The 21,841-nt window shown below is 34.7% G+C and overlaps 1 protein-coding gene across 1 annotated transcript in view; it reads right to left on the reverse strand.

Annotated features, from left to right (window-relative positions):
- USP45 (ubiquitin specific peptidase 45) overlaps positions 1-21,841 on the reverse strand; it is a 67,944-nt gene that overhangs the window by 15,235 nt on the left and 30,868 nt on the right. The window contains exons 8-9 of the mRNA XM_040627565.1: positions 19,858-19,988; positions 14,614-14,701 (exon numbers count right to left, since the gene is read on the reverse strand). Coding sequence (XP_040483499.1) covers positions 14,614-14,701; positions 19,858-19,988 — 219 coding nt within the window. The remainder of the gene's footprint in view (positions 1-14,613; positions 14,702-19,857; positions 19,989-21,841) is intronic.

Below are 21,841 nucleotides of genomic sequence, written 5' to 3' on the forward strand. Positions count from 1 at the left end.
AAGAAGACCCCAAATCTTGATTAATTATCATTTTATTTGAATTCGGTTGTCAATAATGATCAGTATTAAAATCTTGAGCAGCTCTTAGGATGTGACAAGATTTATATTTCCATAGCTCTTTGTATGTTTCAGGAAAGATCCCATATCACAGAAACCTTTCAGAATGAAATAAAACCAGATTCCAAGAATAAAGACATTTGAGCTAATAAATTATCATCTTTTATACTAATTATGTCCCTACTTCGTGGATGAATTTAATCTTCTCTAATTCACATTTTAACAGTGCACTAAGAGGAATGCTTGTTAATTATCCTCCAGAAGGTTTTTTTTTTTTTTTAAAGTAAAGTCTAAATCACAGGTTTTCATACGTGAGACCACTGTTTGACCTGGACTTCCTGAAGATGATACCTAATACTGTTATTAAAAAAATATTATATCAAAGAAAAATGAAACTCAAACTGCAGATTGCCAGAGAATAATAAAAGGACTACATATCAGACTCCAGATACTTTCCACTGTTTAGAAAAATATTCACAGCCTTAAATATTTAAATCAATTGAAAAGAAGAAAAACAAATGAATTAAGCAGCCAACCCAAAGGATACCAAAGCTGAATGAAAGTAAGCAACAAAACTCAACAGAAGAGTTAATGAAGAAAAAAGTATACAGATGGAAGAGTTTAATAAATGAATCAAAAGCCGATTCTTTGGGTGGGGGATAAATAAACCTACTAACCAATCTTAATCAAAGTAAGGATGAAAAGCGTTAACATCACACCTAAGAAAAAGGAAACCACCAACAAAATTAAAGATATTTTAAGTAATCGTGAGACACTACTTTGCTCCACTTTCATGTAATTACATTTGAAAATTCAGAAAAAAAATTGGATAGTTTTCCAGGAAATGAGTCCTAGAAGAGACAGAGTACCTTCCAGCTTCTGTGGGGGTAGGTGAATGGACAGAGAGAGAAGAATGGTGTTACACAGTGCTCCTTACAAAAAGCTCCAAGCCCTAACAATTTCACAGAGGAATGCCACTAAGCATATATTCCAGAGCATAAAAAAGTGAAACCTCCAAATTATTTTCATGAAGCATAATATTGGTACCAAAGCTGAGGGAGAATATATACAACACATACCAACATCATGTATGAAAAAAACTCTAAATAAAATTCAGAAGCACATTAAAGAATACAGTATGATTAAGACTTTTGTTCTAATAATGCAGAGATATTAGGAAATCTATTCATACAAGCCATCATATTAACAGATATAAGAAGAAAAACATTATAAGATTAAATCCCTTGATTTATTAATATTATTTAGCACTGAATTAATGTTCTAGTCAATGGATTTGATAGAACAATAAATCTGAGGTATAAAAATTATAAAGGAGATAAAATTATTTGCAGATTATATGACTTTTTACTTGGAAAAGCCAAAAAAACAAACTGAAATGAAATACTACTATAAATAATAAAAGAATTTAATATGGGGGTATGTAAATATAATGAAGTCAATAGCCTTCACACACACGCAAACAAAAACCAGTTAGATGCAATGGAAGAAAATGCCCCATTTAGAATAACAACTAAAAAGATAAAATAACATTAAACTTAAGGAATGTGTAAGATCTAAATGAGGAAAACTTTAAAACGCTACTGAAATACACAAAAGAAAACCTGATCAAATGGAAAGACACACCATGTTCTTTGACAAGTCCTAAATAAACATTTCAATCTCGCCCACTAAATTTATGCATTTAACATAATTCTAGTAAAAATAGCAAGTTTTTTTTTTAATGTGAGAGATTTAAGGGAGAGATTACTTCTAAACTAGATAAGAAGAAATAAGAATAGCAATGAAAAATTGGGGGGGAGAGGAGGAAGTATAGTGACAGGTGACTAGTCCCACCAGATTTATTAAAATTCATTAAAAAATGGGCAGAGGACCTGAACAGACATTTTTCCAAAGAAGACATACAGTTGGTAGATAGACACATAAAAAGATGTTCAACATCACTAGTCATCAGGGAAATACAAATCAAACCTGCCATGAAATATCACCTCACACCAGTCAGAATGGCTAGTATCAAAAAGACAAGAAATAACAAGTGCTGGTGAGGATGTGGAGAAAAAGGAACCCTTGTGCACTGTTGGTGGAAATGTAAGTTTGGTGCGGCCACTGTAGAAAACAGTATGGAGATTCCTTAAAAAATTAAACATAGACCTACCATATGATCCAGTAGTTCCACTAGTGGGTTTTTTTCTTTTTTTTTTTAAGACCTATTTATTTACTGACTGACTTATTTGAGAGAGAGAGAGAGAGAGGTAGCAAGAGAGAACACCAGCGGGGAGAAGAGAGAGAAGCAGGCTCCCCACAAGTAGGGAGCCCAATATGGGGCTCAATCCCAGGACCCTGGGATCATGACCGGAGCTGAAGGCAGACACTTAATTGACTGAGCCACCCAGGTGCTCCTCACTAGAGTGTATTTACCCAAAGAAAACAAAAACACTAATTTGAAAAGATATATGCACCCCTATGTTTATTTTAGTGTTATTTACAATAGACAAGATATGGAAGCAACCACATGTCCATCAATAGATAAATGAATGAGGAAAATGTTCTAGTGGAACACACACACAATGCAATAATTATTTGGCCATAAAAAAGAATGAGATCTTTTGCAAAAACATGAAGGGACCTAAAGGGTATTATGCTAAGTGAAATAAGGCAGACAGAGAAAAACAAATACCATAGGATTTCACTTATATGGGGAATCTGGTACAGCCACTCTGGAAAACAGTATGGAAGTTCCTCAAGAAGTTAAAAATAGGGCTACCCTATGACCCGGTGATTGCACTACTGGGTATTTACCCCAAAGATACAGATGTAGTGAAAAGAAGGGACACGTGCACCCCAATGTTCATAGCAGTCATGTCCACAATAGCCAAACTCTGGAAGGAGCTGAGATGTCCTTCAACAGAAGAATGGATAAAGAAGATGTAGTTCATATATACAATGGAATATTACTCAGCCATCAGAAAGGATGAATACCTACCATTTACATCAACATGGATGGAACTGGAGGGTATTGTGCTAAGTGAAATAAGTCAATCAGAGAAAGACAATTATCATATGGTTTCACTCATATGTGGAACATAAGGAATAGCACAGAGGATCACAGGGGAAGGGAGGGAAAATTGAATGGGAAGAAATCAGAGAGGCAGACAAACCATGAGAGTCTCCTGACCCCAGGAAACAAACTGAGGGTTGCAATAAGGGAGATAGGTGGGGGGATAGGGTAACTGGGAGACGGGCATTAAGGAGGGCATGTGATGTGATCAGCACCAGTGTCATACACATCTGGTGAATCATTGAACACTACATCAAAAACTAATGATGTACTATATGTTGGCTAATTGAATTTAAATAAAAAAAATTATTCAGTGTCTTCATATTTCTTTTTTTTTTAATTTCACTTATATGTGGAATCTAAAAAAACAAAATAAACAACAGACTCTTAAATACAGAGAACAAACTGGTGGTTACCAGAAGGGAGGGAGGAAGAGGATGGACAAAATAAAGAGGATTAAGAGGTACAAACTTCCAGTTATAAAATAAATAAGTCATGGAAATAAGAAGTACAACGTAGGGAATATAGTCAACAATATTGTAATAATGTTGTGTGGTGACAGATGGTGACTACACTTATTATGGTGAGCACTGAGTAATGCATACAAAAGCCAAATCAATGTTGAACACCTGAAACTAATATGTCAATTATACTTCAAAATGTTACAAATTGAGGAAAAAAACAATAAAATGAATAAACAGACTGCAGCATAAAAAAAGAGAGAGGGAAAGAGAGATGCAATTCTAGAGGGCTCTCTACAGACTCTTTGCCCTTGGAAAGAATAGAGTGGAGTAAGATAACGACAATGATTTTAGATTTGTTTAGTCCTTTTCAAAGGGAAGAAAGCGTATCAAGAAGCAGGTCCCACCAGCCATTAATGAGGAGATTTCAGATGTAGAGAAAGTCTGTGAATGATGTATATAAGGAGAGAAAAATCTGCCAGTTTCCTTTGCAAGTTACTATTCCAAAAGATCCTCATCCCATCAAGTACATGACTCTGGACAGAACAGAGCTTAAGGCAAAATAGGTAATATGGAGATCTAGACTTTCATTTTGAAATTAATAAAATGCGGTTGATTATATAAAGAAAAAATGCATTAAAACCTTCATAATTTAAAGTATGATCCTACTACTCAAACAGATAAGCAAACAGAATCAAGGGGAAGTTGAGAAATAAACCCAAATACATATGAAAAATTAGTGTAATTAGGGTGTTACCAATTTAGTGGGAAAAGCATACTATACAGTGTGGATAACTGTAGGACAGTCAAATGGGAAAAAAGAAAATATTCTGGGAACAGGATTAACCTCAACAGATCAAGATTTAAATCTAAAAATGAATTATAAAGTACTAGGAGAAAACATGGGGAAATTCTTTTATAACCCTAGAGTAGGAACGCCTTTTTTAACCATGATTCAATATCCAGAAGCCTTTTAAAATGAAAAAGACTGTTAAATTCAAAACCAAAAAATTTCTTAACTTTTTTACCAAAAAAAATATATATATATACACACATATATATATATATGTATATATATATGTGTGTGTATATATATATATATAGCCAAATTATAGGCAAAATCAAAACACAAATGACAAACTTGGAGGCACATTCTCTCCCTAGCACACAAAAAGCTTTTAGAAATCAGCAAAGAAACACAACTCAGCAGAACAAGGGGCAAAAATAAGAACAGAGGAAAAGATATTCAGCTTCACTGAAGAAGAGAGAAATGTATACTAAAACTGCCCTGAGATGCATTTTTCAACCTAGCAGATTGGTAAAAATTAGAAAGTTTGACGAAACAGTCTTTTGGTGAGGCTGTGGGGAAAGAGACTCCCTTACATGGCATGTAGCTAACAGAAGTGAAAATTGTATGCCTGTGGAGGATATCCAAATTACAAATGTATATGTCATTTGATCCAACAATCTCATTTCTATATGTATAGAAAGTATATATCTATAGATATACTTACATACATGCAAAATAACACAGATACCTTATTCATCACAGCATTACTCATAAAAGCAAAAACACTGGAAACATACATATAAGGGAGAATCAATAAGACACTGGTTTGATATGTTCGGCTAAAAAAGAGAGAGAGAGAGAGAGAAGCTTCCTATCTTCTGATATGGAAAGACTGCTACACTTCACTAAGTGAAAAAAGACAAAACTGCAAAATTGCAGAAAGTGTTCATACAGTATATGCCACCTTTTGAATAAAAAAAGGAGAAAAATACACACACACACACACACACACACACACACCCACTACCACTACCACCAAATGAGAGCATAAACAAAAAAGACAACATAGTTTACAGACAACAGCAGGGCCAACGCATAAGAGAGACAAGAGAATTCGCAGGAGCACAGTTAGAGGGAATTCCAGAACAACACTTGTATATCAAATGTGGGAGGCAACCAACGCAAACTGAAGCAATGAAACCGGGAGACAGACACACTGTCTACACCAAGATCCCCTCTGCTACTGCACCCTGCTTTAAATCCGGGAATGAGCTGCTAATGTCACTCTCCTCCCCGTGCTCTGCTGTGCATCAGTGGAGGGTACACATTACCTAACCCAAAGGTGTTCTGCTCTATTCCTGAGAGCAAAGAAGTGGGTCATGACGAACTCAGAAACCGAGAATACAGAGCAGTCTTTAATCTTTTCGGACCAGAGAGCTAGCATCTGGTCTCTCCTACAACTCTGTCAGTTGCTTTGACTTTGACAAGCATGGCTCAGAACACATTCATGATCTTGCCCACTGACTTCCCCAGAAAGAACTCTTAGAAATTCTGGGACACCAAAGCCAGACTATGTTCCAGAGATTCTCTCAATCCCTCTTCTTTGGGGAGCCCTCATCTAATAATGGCAATAGGTTTGTGCTTGCTAACCAGTTATGCAAAAGTAAACAATCCATTGTTTAAGCATACATAGGTAGCTCTCAAAACTATATGACAATGAAATGATTACTGTAAAAGAAAAATTGTTTCCTCTGATGAGGAAGACATGTTTCAAAAGAAAGAACATGTGGCTTCTATGGCATTAAAAACATTTTATTTTTTTAAGCTCTGGGTGTGTGGTAAAGAAGGTTTCTAGTGGTAAATGACTTTATATTATGCTTTAAACTATGTATGTATCTGTATACATCCTTCTGTATGTTAAGATACATTTCATGGTAAGTTTTTAATACCTTCCCCCAATAATTGTGAAACTAAGTTTCATTTATTAACTGGCCTACGATCAGCACATTATATTTCCTAGAACTGCTCACTATTCTCTTCAAGTATATTTTGAAAGTTGATGCAAGATTCAAAAACTTAAATATATACAAAGAAAGGTATAAAAGTAAACATACAGCAATCCATGCCATGTCATACTATCTTGAAATATATGTGAAAGCCAAAATCATAAAATGTATCCCAAAAGCTATTAAATATTGAAATAATCTCCAATTCAGATGCAATAAATTTGAAAACTGATATAATTCAGATATTATCTGAGGTATAGTTGACTTTTATACCTTCAAAAAAGAATTTATTGAACAAAAATAAGTTTAGAATGGTATGAATTCCATGCAGAACAGACTTAAATAAAGATTCCAATAAATACCACATTCACCTGGAAATATTTAGTATAACTGTAAAAAGCCTCTCCAGCTAGTAAAGATAAAGAACTCTAACCCAAATTATAAGTTTATAAGTTTATTTCACAATTTGAATATTTTACTAACTCAAACATGACTTTCAATATGATTTAATGAGCCTTTGCCATTTTCTGAAAGGTAAGCTATAATGTCAAACTCTTAAAAAAGAATAAAAACAATGGAGTTGTTTAAATTCTTAACTTTTAAACTATTAGATATTTGCTTTTTTATTGTATCTTAGCCACAAATTTATATTCTCTAAACTGTTAAAGGAGTTAACTAACAGGTAATTCATCAAGTTGAATAAAATAAGTGAGTTTAGGCCCATCTACAACCTCTGGTTGTTGCGAGTCATTCTTTGAACCATTTAAGTTTAAAAAAAAAAAGACACACACACACACACACACACACACACACACACACACACTTTGGCCAGGGAGCTGCTAACAACTGCAGCACATTAATCAATTAGCAGTGTCAAAGTTCAACTATTTCAAATCTCCACCATAAACTTCTTTCAAATATAAGAATGCATAACACTCATGGTTTAAAAGTTAGCTGAGTCAGTCTGCCTTTAAAATAATCCTAACCAATAATGTATCAGTGATATACCTTTGGAAATAAAAATATAGTATCGTTAATTGGTGATAGCTCAAATTAAAAGAAAAAGAGTGAAGAAGCACATAGTTGTAAGTTGAAAAGACTGCCTATTAAAGAAGTTCTTACAGCAAATTTGATTTTATTTTGTCCACGAAAAATTTACAATTTTTGCACAAATAATCCCTTTAGCACTCTATTTGGCAAGAGCATGGTATAGCCCTCAACTTTATACTCGTAAGACAAAGCGTTTAATGAAACATTATGAAAGGAGGTCAGTAGTTTTTAATCATTACTACAAGATTCTGGTGGCAGACATAACGCTGTAGCCTTTCTTCAATCAAAACACATATGGCAGTGACAAACTACAGCAACAGCACGATTACCAGCTGTGGCGTTCCCAGGCCAGACAATGCAGCTCCTGCTTGGGGACTCACTGTAACTGACTGCACGACTGTCCTTGCTTACGAGACTGAATAAATCCACAGCCCTGACATTTTAATTCTGCCACACCATCTAAAACCCTCAAACAGAGGAAGGTAAGAGCTTTCAAATAGCCATGTTTCCCACTGTACTGAGCTCTTAAGATACTGCAAATCCTAATGCACCATAATGACAAAGCAATAATTCAACTGTAACAAAGAATGCGATCAAGTAAGAGAAGTCAAATAGGTGAAAAAATGACAGGAATGGGTTTTATAGCTTTATTTTAATATCAACAGAAAAAAAAACAATGTAGAGAGGTAATTTTTAATTCCATTTACAATGATTCATGACCATGTAGTAAAAACATTCTTACAAATCATAGTAGAAAAACAATTGTTCTAGAAATTGATATTCTGACTCTTAAACTAACTCCTATATCATCTGTAGGCTCAGAGACATCAATATGCATTTATCATTATTTAAGATACAAGTTTCTGTTTGTATCTCTCCCCACCTTGCTGCCTTGTATCGACTCCCTCAACAAGAATGTCAATATACCAAAGTTACTGAAACAGATTTAATACCTCTTCAAATAGTGAAATAGTTACGGTTAAATTTTAAGCAGCAAGCTTAAAAACATATTATTTATATTGGTCACTGATGATCAAGCATTAAAACTACACTTTAATAAGCAGTCCTATATAGAATTAAAAAGTACAATTCATTTGGTAGAAGGATTTAAGTTTAAATCTCCCATTCGTGGTTATCAGTTTCTAAATCAAAGAAAATATGATCAAACATTTGCTCAGGAGGATTGTGCTAATGTCCTCAAAACTTAATTGTAAACCCCTTATTGATTTAAAACAGATTACAGGTAAAACATAATGTAGTATTATCCTATCAATTTATCAGTTCATTCAAATTGTATTCAAAATAACTGCAAATCCCCAAGAGACTAGGTAATATAACTTATTTAAGAAACTGTTCAGATTGAAGGTGAAGGACAGAGAAACATTTATCATGCAAATGGATGTCAAAAGAAAACCAGGGTAGCAATACTTATACTGGACAAAATAGACTCTCAAACAGACTAATACAAGAGACAAAGAAGAACACTATATAATCATAAAGGGGACAATCCAACAAGAAGATATAACAATTGTAAATGGTTATGCACCCACATGGAAGCCCCACATACATAAAAGAGTTCATAACAAACATAAAGGAACTAATCGATAATAATACAATAATGGTAGGGGACTTTAACACCCCACTTACATCAATGGCCACATTATCTAAACAAAAAAATCAACAATGGCTTTGAATGACACACTGGACCAGATGGACTTAACAGACATATGCAGAACATTCCATCCTAAATCAGCAGAACATACACTCTTTTCAGGTGCACATGGAACACTCCAGCACAGATCATATATTAGGCCACAAAGCAAGTCGCAACAAACCCAAGAAGATCAGAGTCATACCACGCATCTTTTCTGACCATAACACTATGAAACTAGAAATTAACCACAAGAAAAATCTGGAAAGACCACAAATACATGGAGGTCAAATAACATGTTACTAAACAATGAATGGGCCAACCAGTAAATGAAAGAAATTTTAAAAAGTACATAGAAACAAATAAAAATAAAATCACCACAGTCTAAAACTTTTGGGATACAGCATAAGCAGTTCTAAGAGGGATGTTTACAGCAGTACATGCTTACCTCAAGAAGCCAAAAAAGTCGCAAATAACCTAACCTTACACCTAAAGGAGCTAGAAAAAAGAACAAATAAAAACCTAAAACCAGCAGAAGGAAAGAAATAATAAAGATTAGAGAAGATATAAATGATATAGAAACTAAAAAAAAAAACAATAGAACAGCTCAGTGAAACCAGGAACTCGTTCTCTGGGGAAAAAAAAAAATCAATAAAATTGATAAACCTCTAGCCAGACTTATCAAGAAAAGAGAAGGGACTCAGATAAATAAAATTACAAATGATAGAGGAGAAATTACCAACACCACAAAAATACAATTATAAAAGAAGAGTATGTAAAACTATATGGCCACAAATTGGACAACCTAGAAAAATGGATAAATTCCTAGAAACATATAAACTACCAAAACTGAAACAGAAGAAATAGAAAATTTGAATAGATAACCAGCAAAGAAACTGAATCAGTAATCAAAAAATTCCCAACAAGTAAAAGTCCAGGACCAGATGGCTTCCCAGGTAAACTGTACCAAACATTTAAAGAAGAATTAATATCTATTCTTTCCAAACAATTCCAAAAAAATAGAAAAGGAAGGAAAATTTCCAAATACATTCTACGAGGCCAGCATGACCCTGATACCAAAACCAGATAAAGACACCACAAAAAATGAGAACTATAGGCCAATACCTCTGATGAACATAGAAGCAAAAATCCTCAACAAAATACTAGCAAACCAAATCAACAACACATTAAAAAAAATTCATTGTGATTAAATGGGATTTATTCCTGGATTGCAAGGGTGGTTCAATATTTGCAAATTAAGCAACATGAGACATCACATCACTAAGCAAAGGATAAGAACCATATGGTCATTTCAACAGATGCAGAAAAAGCATCTGACAAAACACAACATCCATTCATGATAAAAACTCTCAAAAAAGTAGATTTAGTGGGAACATACTTCAACATAATAAAGGCCATAATATGAAAAACCCACAGCTAATATCATCCTTAATGGGGAAAAACAGAGCTTTTCCCCAAAGTCAGGAACAAGACAAGGATGTCCACTCTCACCACTTTTTTTTTTTTTTTTTTAAGATTTTATTTATTTATGTGACAGAGAGACAGCCAGCGAGAGAGGGAACACAGCAGGGGAGTGGGAGAGGAAGAAGCAGGCTCCCAGTGGAGGAGCCCGATGTGGGACTCGATCCCAGAACGCCGGGATCACGCCCTGAGTCGAAGGCAGACGCTTAAGGACCGCGCTACCCAGGCGCCCCATCACCACTTTTATTCAACATAGTACTGGAAGTCCTAGCCACAGCAATCAGACAACAAAAAGAAATAAAAGGGATCCAAACTGGTAAGGAAGAAGTCAAATGTTCACTATTTGTAGCCGACATGATACTACATATAGAAAATCTGAAAGACCCCACCAAAAAACTGCCAGAACTGATAAATGAATTCAGTCAAGTCGCAGGACACAACATCAATATACAGAAATCTGTTGCATTCCTATACACCAATAATGACCCAGCAGAAAGAGAAATAAAGAAAACAATCTGGGGCGCCTGGGTGGCTGTCACTTAAGTGACCAACTGGATTTCAGCTCAGGTAATGAAATCAGGGTCCTAGGATTAAGCTCCATGTCAGGCTCACAGCTCAGCAGGGAGTCTGCTTCTCTCCCTCACTCTCTTCCTCTGCCCTTCCCCCACCTCATATGCCCTCGCAGCCTCTCAAATAAATAAATCTTAAAAAAAAAAAAGAAAGAGGGGTGCCTGGGTGGCACAGCGGTTAAGCGTCTGCCTTCAGCTCAGGGCGTGATCCCGGCGATCTGGGATCGAGCCCCACATCAGGCTCCTCCGCTATGAGCCTGCTTCTTCCTCTCCCACTCCCCCTGCTTGTGTTCCCTCTCTCGCTGGCTGTCTCTCTCTCTGTCGAATAAATAAATAAAATCTTAAAAAAAAAAAAGAAAGAAAAGAAACAATCCCATTTATAATTGCATCAAAAATAAGATACCTAGGAATTAACCTAACCAAAGAGGTAAAAGACCTGTACTCTGAAAACTATAAAATATTGATGAAAGAAATTGAAGATGACACAAAGAAATGGAAAGACATTCCATCCACATGGATTGGAAGAATAAATATTGTTAAAATGTCTATACTACCCAAAGCAATCTACACATTTAAAACAATCCCTATCAAAATATCAATAGCATTTTCACAGAACTAGAACAAAAAATCCTAAAATTTATATGGACTCACAAAAGACCCTGAACAGTCGAAGAAATCTTAAAAAAGAAAAGCAAAGCTGAAGGCATCACAATTCCGGACTTCAAACTATATCACAAAGCTGCAGGAGTCAAACCAGTATGGTACTGGCACAAATACAGACACATTGATCAGTGGAACAGAACAGAAAACCCAGAAATGAACCCATAATTATACGGTCAATTAAACTTTGACAAAGCAGGAAAGAATATCCAATAGGAAAAAGACTTTCTTCAACAAACGGTGGTGGGAAAACTGGACAGCCACATGCAAAAGAATGAAATTGGAGCACTTTGTTACACCACACATAAAAATAAAACCATAAAAAAATAAAACCATAAAAACAAAACAAAACAAAAAACCCCATAAAAATCCTAGAAGAGAATACAGGTGGTAACAACTGACACTGGCCGTAGCAATTTCTTTCTAAATAGACCCCCTGAGGCAAGAGAAACAAATGCAAAAATAAACTACTGGGACTACATCAGAATAAAATCTGCACAGTTAAGGAAATCATCAACAAAACTAAAAGGCAACATACGGAATAGAAGAAGATACTTGCAAGTGACAAATCCAATAAAGGGGTAGTATCCAAAATACATAAAGAACTGATAACAACTCAACGCCTAAAAAACAAGTAATCCAATTACCAAATGGGCAGTAAACATGCAAAGACATTTCTCCAAAGAAGACATACACATGGCCAACAGACACATGAAAAGATGCTCATGATCACTCATCATCAGGGAAATGCAAATCAAAGCTACAATGAGATTCTCACACCTGTCAGAATGACTAAAAAAAAAAAAAAAAAAAAAAAACCACAAGAAACATCAGCCGTTGGTGAGGATGTGGAAAAAAAGGAATTCTCCTGAGCTGTTGGAAATGCAAACTGGTGCAGCCAATGTAGAAAATAGATGAAGGTTCTTCGAAAAGTTAAAAGCAGAACTATCGTATGATAAAGCAATGGCACTAATGGGTATTTACCCAAAAAATACAAAAACACTAATTCAAAGGGATACATGCATCCCGATGTTTACTGCAGCATCATTTACAATAGCCAAATTACAGAAGCAGCCCAAGTGTCCACGCACTGAAGAATGAATAAAGAAGATGTGATATATATGTATCTATATCTACACATATAATAGAATATTATTCTGCCAAAAAAGGATGAAATCTTGCCATTTGCAACAACAATGGATGGAACTAGAGTATAATGCCAAGAGAAGTAAGTCAGTCTGAGAAGGACAAATACCATGACTTTACTTGTATGTGAATTTAAGAAACAAAACAAATGAGCAAAGTGGGGGAAGGGGAGAGAGAGAGAGACAAAGCAAGAAACAGACTGTTAACTATAGAGAACAAACTGATGCTGACCAGAGGGGAGTTGGGTGGGGGGATGGGTGAAAGAGGTGATGGGGATTAAGGATGAACACCAGGTGATGTATGGAATTGTTGAATCACTATATTGTATACTTGAAACTCATATAACACTGTATATGTTAACTCACTGGAATTAAAATAAAAACTTAAAAATATAATGTATATATAAAACACATATATACATACATGTGTGTATACACACACACATATAAAGTAGGGAGATGGTTGAAAAGGAGTGACACCTTCAAAAGTTGAACTCAACTAATTTAGTATGAAAGTCAATAAACAGCCAATTAAGAACAGGATCGTAATAAACACTGTTTAGTAGGAGGAGGGAGTGATTAACTCATTCTTTAAGATAATTTACAAGAAAATATCAGAACCCTAACTCTCTCTTCACTGAAAGCTAGAATACTACAATATTACAACAGAAGGTAAAAAAAGAGGAAGGTCCACCTTGCCTAGTAACATGGTAATAGCTACCACAAGCATATGAGTACTTCATTTTCATATGGTTACTTTACCACATATTAGTATAGATTAAGAAGTGTACTTACCTTGAATGGAAAACAGGATTTCACTTATTACGACAATTATGATTGACAGGGCTTGCCATCTTTAATATCTTGCATTGTCTCTGAAAAACTGTATCCCATTTGCAGGACCCCACCAAAAAAAGATGCATTTCACCCATTTAAAATCTACTACCACCTAATCGATTAAGGGATAGGATTACAATGAACACTGTCTGGGAAATCTATCCAGGCCCTGAGCCACTCCTTCTCTTCTCAGAAACATTCCTCAATCCAGGAGGCGGGACCCCACTTCCCTTATTACAAGTGACGGATCCCTGAGCGGATCCTAATCCAACATGCGGTAACAAAGTTTCTCTCTTGCAAATTCAGAATTGGGATTCACAAACAGCCAGCGTTGTTTCAATATATGTGGAACTGCAACATACGCAAAATACGAAGATCACGTACTACCATCCAGAGAGAGAAGCACAGAAACAACTCAGTCTGTGCGGAGATGAATAAAGAAAATCTACAGAGCCAGAGAAATCAGGGAAAGAAGGAGAATGTTCTCTGGGTTCCTGAAAACCCTCCTGTCCCTATATCCCCACCTATACCTCCCTTCACCTAGATTCTTAGATTCTCTTTTATTTAAGCTAACTTGAATTGATTTTTTATTTATAGCCAAAGGGTATTAATAAAGGATAATAGGGTTGCAAAAGGGTAAAAGAAAATATTCTTTTAGAAGAAGAGGCAAAAAATATATAAAGGAATAAATAGGTAGAAAAAAATCAAATTACTGATTAACTTATCAGATAACTTATTAACTTACATTAAAATGATGGTAGAAATTAATTCCTTCAGTTTTGTACCCTCTTCTTAAAGAGTATATGTGATAAACTTAACGAAACCTGACCTTTGTTTCCTCTGTCCTCACTGCATCCAGCAGATAATGCAGAAGCTCCTGACTGTCCTGTTGCTGGAAACTTTTAAATCGAGGGGCCCTATGATTTAAAAACAAAACAGGGAAGGAAAAAAAGATCATTTCATCAACAATATATCTAAACATCTAAAATCATTTTTAAATAGCATATGGTCAAAGATTTGATTTAGTCCTGTTTCTACTAAGTAGAAAGACCAGATGTGGTCACTGTTCCAATTAGGATAATACCTTAAGTACACAGAGAATAATATGGCTATCATTTATCAAGCAACTACTACATGCAAGCACAGTACATGTGGTAAGCTTTACATATGTCAAGTCATAAAATCCTCAAACGAGCTTGGGATGCACTATTTTCTCTGGCTTATATACAAGGGCTTAGGGGGATTATTTATATAATTTGCAAGGCCACAGAGCAGGCCAAAAAACCCAAAACAAACAGTATTCAAACCCAAGCCACCGTGCTCTATTATCTTCCTACCTTGAATAACCAAAAGAAAAACAAGAGGTTAATTATATCAAAATAAAGAACTATGAACTGGTATCTCTGTGAATGTATTTATCTTAAGGATTTAACAATTAGATTTCCTTATATTAATTAAAGGATCAGGTGCTATTCATGGAGACATCAACAGAACAAATATTTAGTTGATTTCAGTAACCTTAAACAGTAGTATTTTCTGCAATAAACTCCAATACTAAAATGAGCATTTTGCATTAAATGAAAATAAGTTCTACATTTAGATAGTGCTCTAAGACGAAGAAAGAATTTTGTCTAAATAACATAAAGTAAGAATATGCTATGGTAGTTCAAGTTTACAATGGTCTCATTAAGATATGTGCAACCTACCTCATTTGATATGCACAGTAGTGCTGTTAAGAAATTCATAATTAATATGAACTCTGTTTACACTTGAGAAAACTGAAGAACAAGCCAAGTGCCACCGACATAAATGCAGGTCTTTAGATACTTAAGTCCAGTACTTTAATTCCTCATCTCATAATAAACATTCACCCCAATAATGCACTACTGTGAGTTCCTGGTGCTAAAAAGTTATATGAAATAGCAGTGAATCTAGCCTATAACAGGAGCCATAATTTCAATTACACACTCTTGTTAAGAAGTAGCAAAAGCAGCATGATGTTGAGAAGCCTCTGATATACTCCCTTGTGGGCTTCCCTTTCTACACGTGGTGGATATTGTTCACCTTGTAGTTCAAGAGTTGAGGACAGAAACCAAGATGGACACAAATCCCAACCCTATTTGGGCTTCCATGGCTGGAATCCGTATAAGGCTGAAACTGCATGACATGACACTTGTACTGTACGCATCAAGGAAGGTCAGTGAAATGGAAGAAGAATGCAAGGGGAAACCAGGGAATTCTTCAGAGATCCTCATCTCCCAGGTGGCGCAGAGAAGGACCAACAAAGGAGAAACTGTCTCTACCATGTCTCTGCCTATAGCTCCATCTCAACTATGCACAAAGCAGTACCGCCTTCTAAACCACTCAAGAAAATTTAATAAACTGAGATTGTTTTCTTTCTTCTTCTACCTGGAACTGTGTAAAAAATCCTATGATGACTTTTAGAGTCTCTAATGGAGCGTATCTGAGCTACCAATACAAAGGGACCTTCAAATTTAAAGAGAAAAAGAGGAAAATCAACAAACATACGAAGAGATTCACCTATGCAAAATGAGGGGAATATGAAATATACACAGGAAATGTACCTTAGTAAAAGTGTTACTGTGGGAAAGAGGAGAAAACTTAAAAATCTCAAGTTGTAAGAGGAAAATGTATGCATACTCATAAAACAGGAATAGATTATCAAGAAAAAGATATTCAGAACAAGAGAGAATTTGTGGAGATGTCTTGTGGATGAAGATGAATCAGTCTGTTGATAATCCAAAAACACTCTCTACTACAAGCATATTGACAAAATATAAAAACAGGAAACAAAAAAATTATATATATAATACACCTATATGTCAAAACTTACCCAATGGTATACTTTAAATATGTTCAGCTTATTGCATGCCAAATATACTTTTCTAAAGCTATTCAGAACATCCATTAATATAATTCTTGTATCAACAGATGAAAAAAATATTGTATTTCAACAGATGCAGAAAAAGCATTTAATAAAACGCAATATCCATTCTTTTTTCTTAAAAAACAACTAACATTTATTGTCTCATGGTTCTCTGGGCCAGGAGTCAATGTGTCCCAATGGCAATAAATAATGTTTATTTAAATAATAAATATTTGTTGGGTGCCTGGGTGGCTCAGTCTGTTAAGTGTCTGCCTTCAGCTCAGGTCATGATGCTCGGGTCCTGGGATCCAGCCCCGCAGTGGGCTCCCTCCTCTCAGCGGGGAGTCTGCTTCTCCCTCTGTTCCTTACCTCACTCATGCTCTCTCACTTTCTCTCACTCTCAAATAAATAAAAAATTTTTAAAAATAAATAAAAGAAATAATATGTCAGGTTTTTTTAAGGAATAAAATGAGTATTGAATGCTTTTATTCTTGATGAAAATTCTCAAAAAAAAAAAAAACTGGGAATGGGAATTTCCTCAATCTGATAAAAGACAGCTATGAAAAACCTACAGCTGCTATCATACTTATGTGTGAAAGACTGAATGTTCTGTCCCCAAATCAGAAATAAAGCAAAGATGCCTTCTTTACCACTCCAACATTGTACTGGAGGTCCTTGCCAGTTATATAAGATAAGAAAAAAGTATAAAAGGATATATATTGGAAAGGAAGAAATAAAATGGTCTTTATTTACCAATGGCATTATTGTCTACACAGGAAATCCTGAAGAATCTATATAAAACGACCATAACCAGAAAGTGAATTGAGCAAGGGAACAGAAACAAGATCAATATATAAAAATAAAGTATAACTCTGTATATTTGGAATGTACAACTGGATATTGAAATTTTTCTAATGTACCAATTTACAATAAATAATATTTAAAAATATGAAATTCTTAAGGCAAATCTAACAAGACAGTGCAGGATTTGTAAGCTGAAAACCACAAAAATTGATGAGAAAAATCAAATACCTAAGTAACTGGAAAGATATTTCATAATCATACATTGGAAGACTCAACATTTTTAAGATATCCTCTCCAAATTGATCTCCAAATGCAATCCCAATTAACAAACTGATTCTAAAATTCATATAAAAAAGCAAAGGACCTGGAGTAGTTAAAAAAAAAAAAAAAAAGGGAAAGGACAGTTTGAGCACTCATACTATCCAATTCTAAGACTTACTAGGAAGCTATGATAATGAGACAGTGCAGAACTGGGGTAAGGAGACATATAGATCAATGGAACAGAGTCCAAAAATAGACTCAACATATATGGCTTAAATCATCACCAGATTTTTAAAAAATTACTTTTCTTAATATAAATCTCCTTTTAAAGTAAACGTAATAAAGCAAATGCAATTTTTAAATATTTTCAAATAATGTTTGATCCAGTAATTCTATTTATCCTACAGATGCACTTTCACAAGTGCGATACACACACACATTAAATCAAATAAGTCATACCCACATGTACTAATACGGAAAAGTGTACAAAAACATATTAAGCTAAACAAGCAAGTTGCAAACAATTTGTATATATGTCTGTGCCTGCATAATCACTTTTGAAAAAAATAAATAAGGTACAAATAGTACTCTGAACTTTTATCCATGAGCCCCTATTATTTTAACAATTTTTAAAAATTATAAATCTTCATAAAACCAAAAAAAAGATACAAAACAGTTATTTTTGGCAGAGCCAAAAACAAATTTCGAAAGCACATAGAATCCTAAAAACATTTTAACTCTGTGAGGCACCAATGTCTCTGAGACTTCTAGAGGGCTTTGAAAAAAACAGCATTTGCCAACCAAACAAAACACAGAATAAACCCTCTATATTTTGTACTACATTCAAAATACCATGGCACATTTTGCTAAGTGAAATAAGCCAGTCACAGAAAGACAAATAACATGATGTCATTTATATAAGGAATCCAAAATAGGCAAATTCATTGAATCAGAGAGAGTGCAATGGTGTCTACCAGGGGCTGGAGTGAAGAGGAAATGAACATACAGGCATAATCAGTGGGCATAAAGTTTCACTCAAGCAAGGTGGACAAGCTCTAGAAATCTGCTGTTCAGCCTTGTACCTACAGTCAACAATAATATATTGTACACTTAAAAATTTTTAAGAAGTCAGAGCTCACGGTAAGTGTCCTTTCCACAATTAAAATTTTTTAAAAAAATTAACATTGGTACAGTTCTAGGAAATAAAATACAATATAACACCATAGCACAAATAACTAGCTTAAATTAAAATGAAATTTTAAAGCCTGGAGATATTTTTTAAAAATGCAAGTTCCCATTTAAAGAATTTTGTTTTCACATATTTTTAGTAATTGTGGACTGGGACTAGCTCACGAGCTCCATGACAGGGTCTATTTTTTAATATATTATACATTGTGTACCCTTAGATTCTAGCAAGTACCTGACACAAATAAGCTCTCAATTTTTTAGATGAAAGAATAAATGAAAGAATTAAAGTTAAGTCAGGTCCTTTATGGTATGTATTTATTTCTGGGCACACAAGGATTTTGTTTTTGAACATACAGTACTATCTTGAGAAATTCACTTAAATTCTATTTGACTTGAAGCTCAACTTTAAAACAAAGGAAGGCACCTGGCTGGGTCAGTTGGTAGAGCATGCAACTCTTGATCTTGGGGTCATGAGTTTGAGCCCCACATTGGGGGAGAGAGTGTACTTAAAAAAATAATAACATAAAAGTAAAAATAAGAAAACTAAATACAGATGGCCTATTATAGCACCTTTTAGATTTTATAATTATATAATTGTCTTACTTTTTGTTATTACATCATGGGCTTCTGAATCAGGACAGACCTCTATTTGAATCCTGGCTTTGTCACTATAAAACTAGGTACGCTGCTCAACTTCTGTGAGTCTCAGTTTCCTTATTTATAAAATGGGGATAAACAAGCACTTCTTCAGAGTACTATGAAATATAATTTACATAAAGCAGAGAGCTGCAACTAAATAAATATCAGTCCTTTCTCTTGAGAGTCTAGACAATAATAGCGATGTTACACTAAGAGTGAAACTACTCATATTAAGTGATACATTAGAATTTTACAACTCATAAGTATTTATATCAAGAATTTAGATGCACCCACTTCTGACAAAGCTGATTAAAAAGAACTTTAGGAGAAAGTGGTCCTTTTTCAGTTTCCTTCATGCTGTGAAGAAACACCAACAAGGCTGAGGTCAATGGTCCAGGGCTTGAAAGTTCCACTATTAATGGGTCCTTTAAAAACATGATCAACTCTATGTCAGAAATATGCAATTTTAAAATTAAATATTATTAAAAATCTAAGAGTTATACTTTGCTTAAATGATGACAACTTAATTGCCTTAAGTGTATTAAGAAACTTTATTCCTATCTATATAAAAAGAACATTAAAAATGGAAAATGGAATTAAATGCCTTACCTTGAAAAACACAGGTATTCTCATATCCTCTGCCCCTTACTTAATAAAACTATCAGCTTAGGAATGAAATCACTAATCTTTAGTTGCTTGTATCTGTCCCTTAATGTGCTCTAGGGCACCTGGCTGGCTCAGTCAGTAGAGCATGCAATTCCATCTCAGGGTTGTGAATTTGAGCCCCACGTTGGGTGTAGAGATTACTTAAAAAAATAAAGTCTTAAAAAAAAAAAGTGCTCTCCTAAAAGTAAAATTACTTACCTACTTGATATGCGTACATATTTGCATATGATCACAAATTACATTTATTAGCAAAACTCCATACCCTTCTTTTCCCCAAGTAGTTTGCTAATAAAATAAGGAATGGGAAATTATGTCACAAAATTGGTACACCATTCTCCCCCTTTACAAGGGAGAGACATAAAGCATGACAAGAGCAGCTAAAATTGTGTTAAGGAGAAACCCACTTTATTCTAGAATTTTCTCCCCACCAAGTTTTGTTTTCTAAAATGTTATCTTTACCAGTAACCCTCTCTCCTTACAAACAATGAGTAAAAAGCAGATCCCAAATATAATGTTAGGACATTACAGAACATTATTTTCTAAGACAACTATCAAATACGTTATCTCATTCATGTATTCTTGAAATACATGTTACATATATATTTCATACCAACTATCCTTAAAAATCTACCACCTAACTAAAACCACACAAAGGACAGGGTATAATGTTGCATAGCTTCTGAATATCAAAAGTGCTCTCTGCCACGTTAAAGACATGAACAGACATTTCTCCAAAGACAACATCCAGATGGCCAACAGACACAAGAAAAGATGCTCAACATTACTGATCTTCAGGGAAATGCAAATCAAAACAATGAGATATCACCTCATGCCTGTCAGTATAGCTAAAATCAAAAACATAAGAAACAACAAGTGTTGGTGAGGATGTGGAATAAAAGGAACCCTCGTGCACTGTTAGTGGAAATGCAAACAGGTGCAGCCACTGTGGAAGACAGTATGGAGGTTCGAAAAATTAAAACTAAAACTACAATATGATCCAGTAATCACTCTACTGGGTATTTACCTAAACAATACAAAAACACTAATTCAAAGGGATACATGCACCCCTATGTTTATAGCAGCATTATCTACAACAGCCAAATTATAGAAGCAGCCCAAGTGTCCATCAGTCGATGAATGATAAAGAAGATGTGGTATACATACACAATGGAATATTATTCGGCCATAAAAAAGAATCAATCTTACCATTTGCAACAACATGGATGGACCCTGTGGGCATTTTGCTAAGTGAAGTAAGCCAGACATAGAAAGACAAATACCGTATGATTTCACATGTGGAATTTAAAACAAAAACAAAAAACCCCAAAACCAGCTCATAGACATAGAGAACAGGGGGGTGAGGGGTGGGTAAATGGGTAAATGAGGTCAAAAGGTACAAACTTCCAGATATTAAAAGAAAAAAAAAAACACCTATGAAAAACCTACAGTTAACTTCATTCCTGATGTTAATGAAAGACTGAATATTTTTCCCCTACTCTGGGGATTTTAGGCAAGGACGTCCGCTCTCATCATTTCTATTCAATATGTTACTAGAGGTTCAAGCCAGTAGAATAAAGTAAGGAAAAGAAACAAAAGGCGTATAGATTACAAA

Source organism: Ursus maritimus, unplaced genomic scaffold (assembly GCF_017311325.1).
Source record: "Ursus maritimus isolate PB19 unplaced genomic scaffold, ASM1731132v1 scaffold_13, whole genome shotgun sequence".
Classification (NCBI taxonomy): Eukaryota; Metazoa; Chordata; class Mammalia; order Carnivora; family Ursidae; genus Ursus; species Ursus maritimus.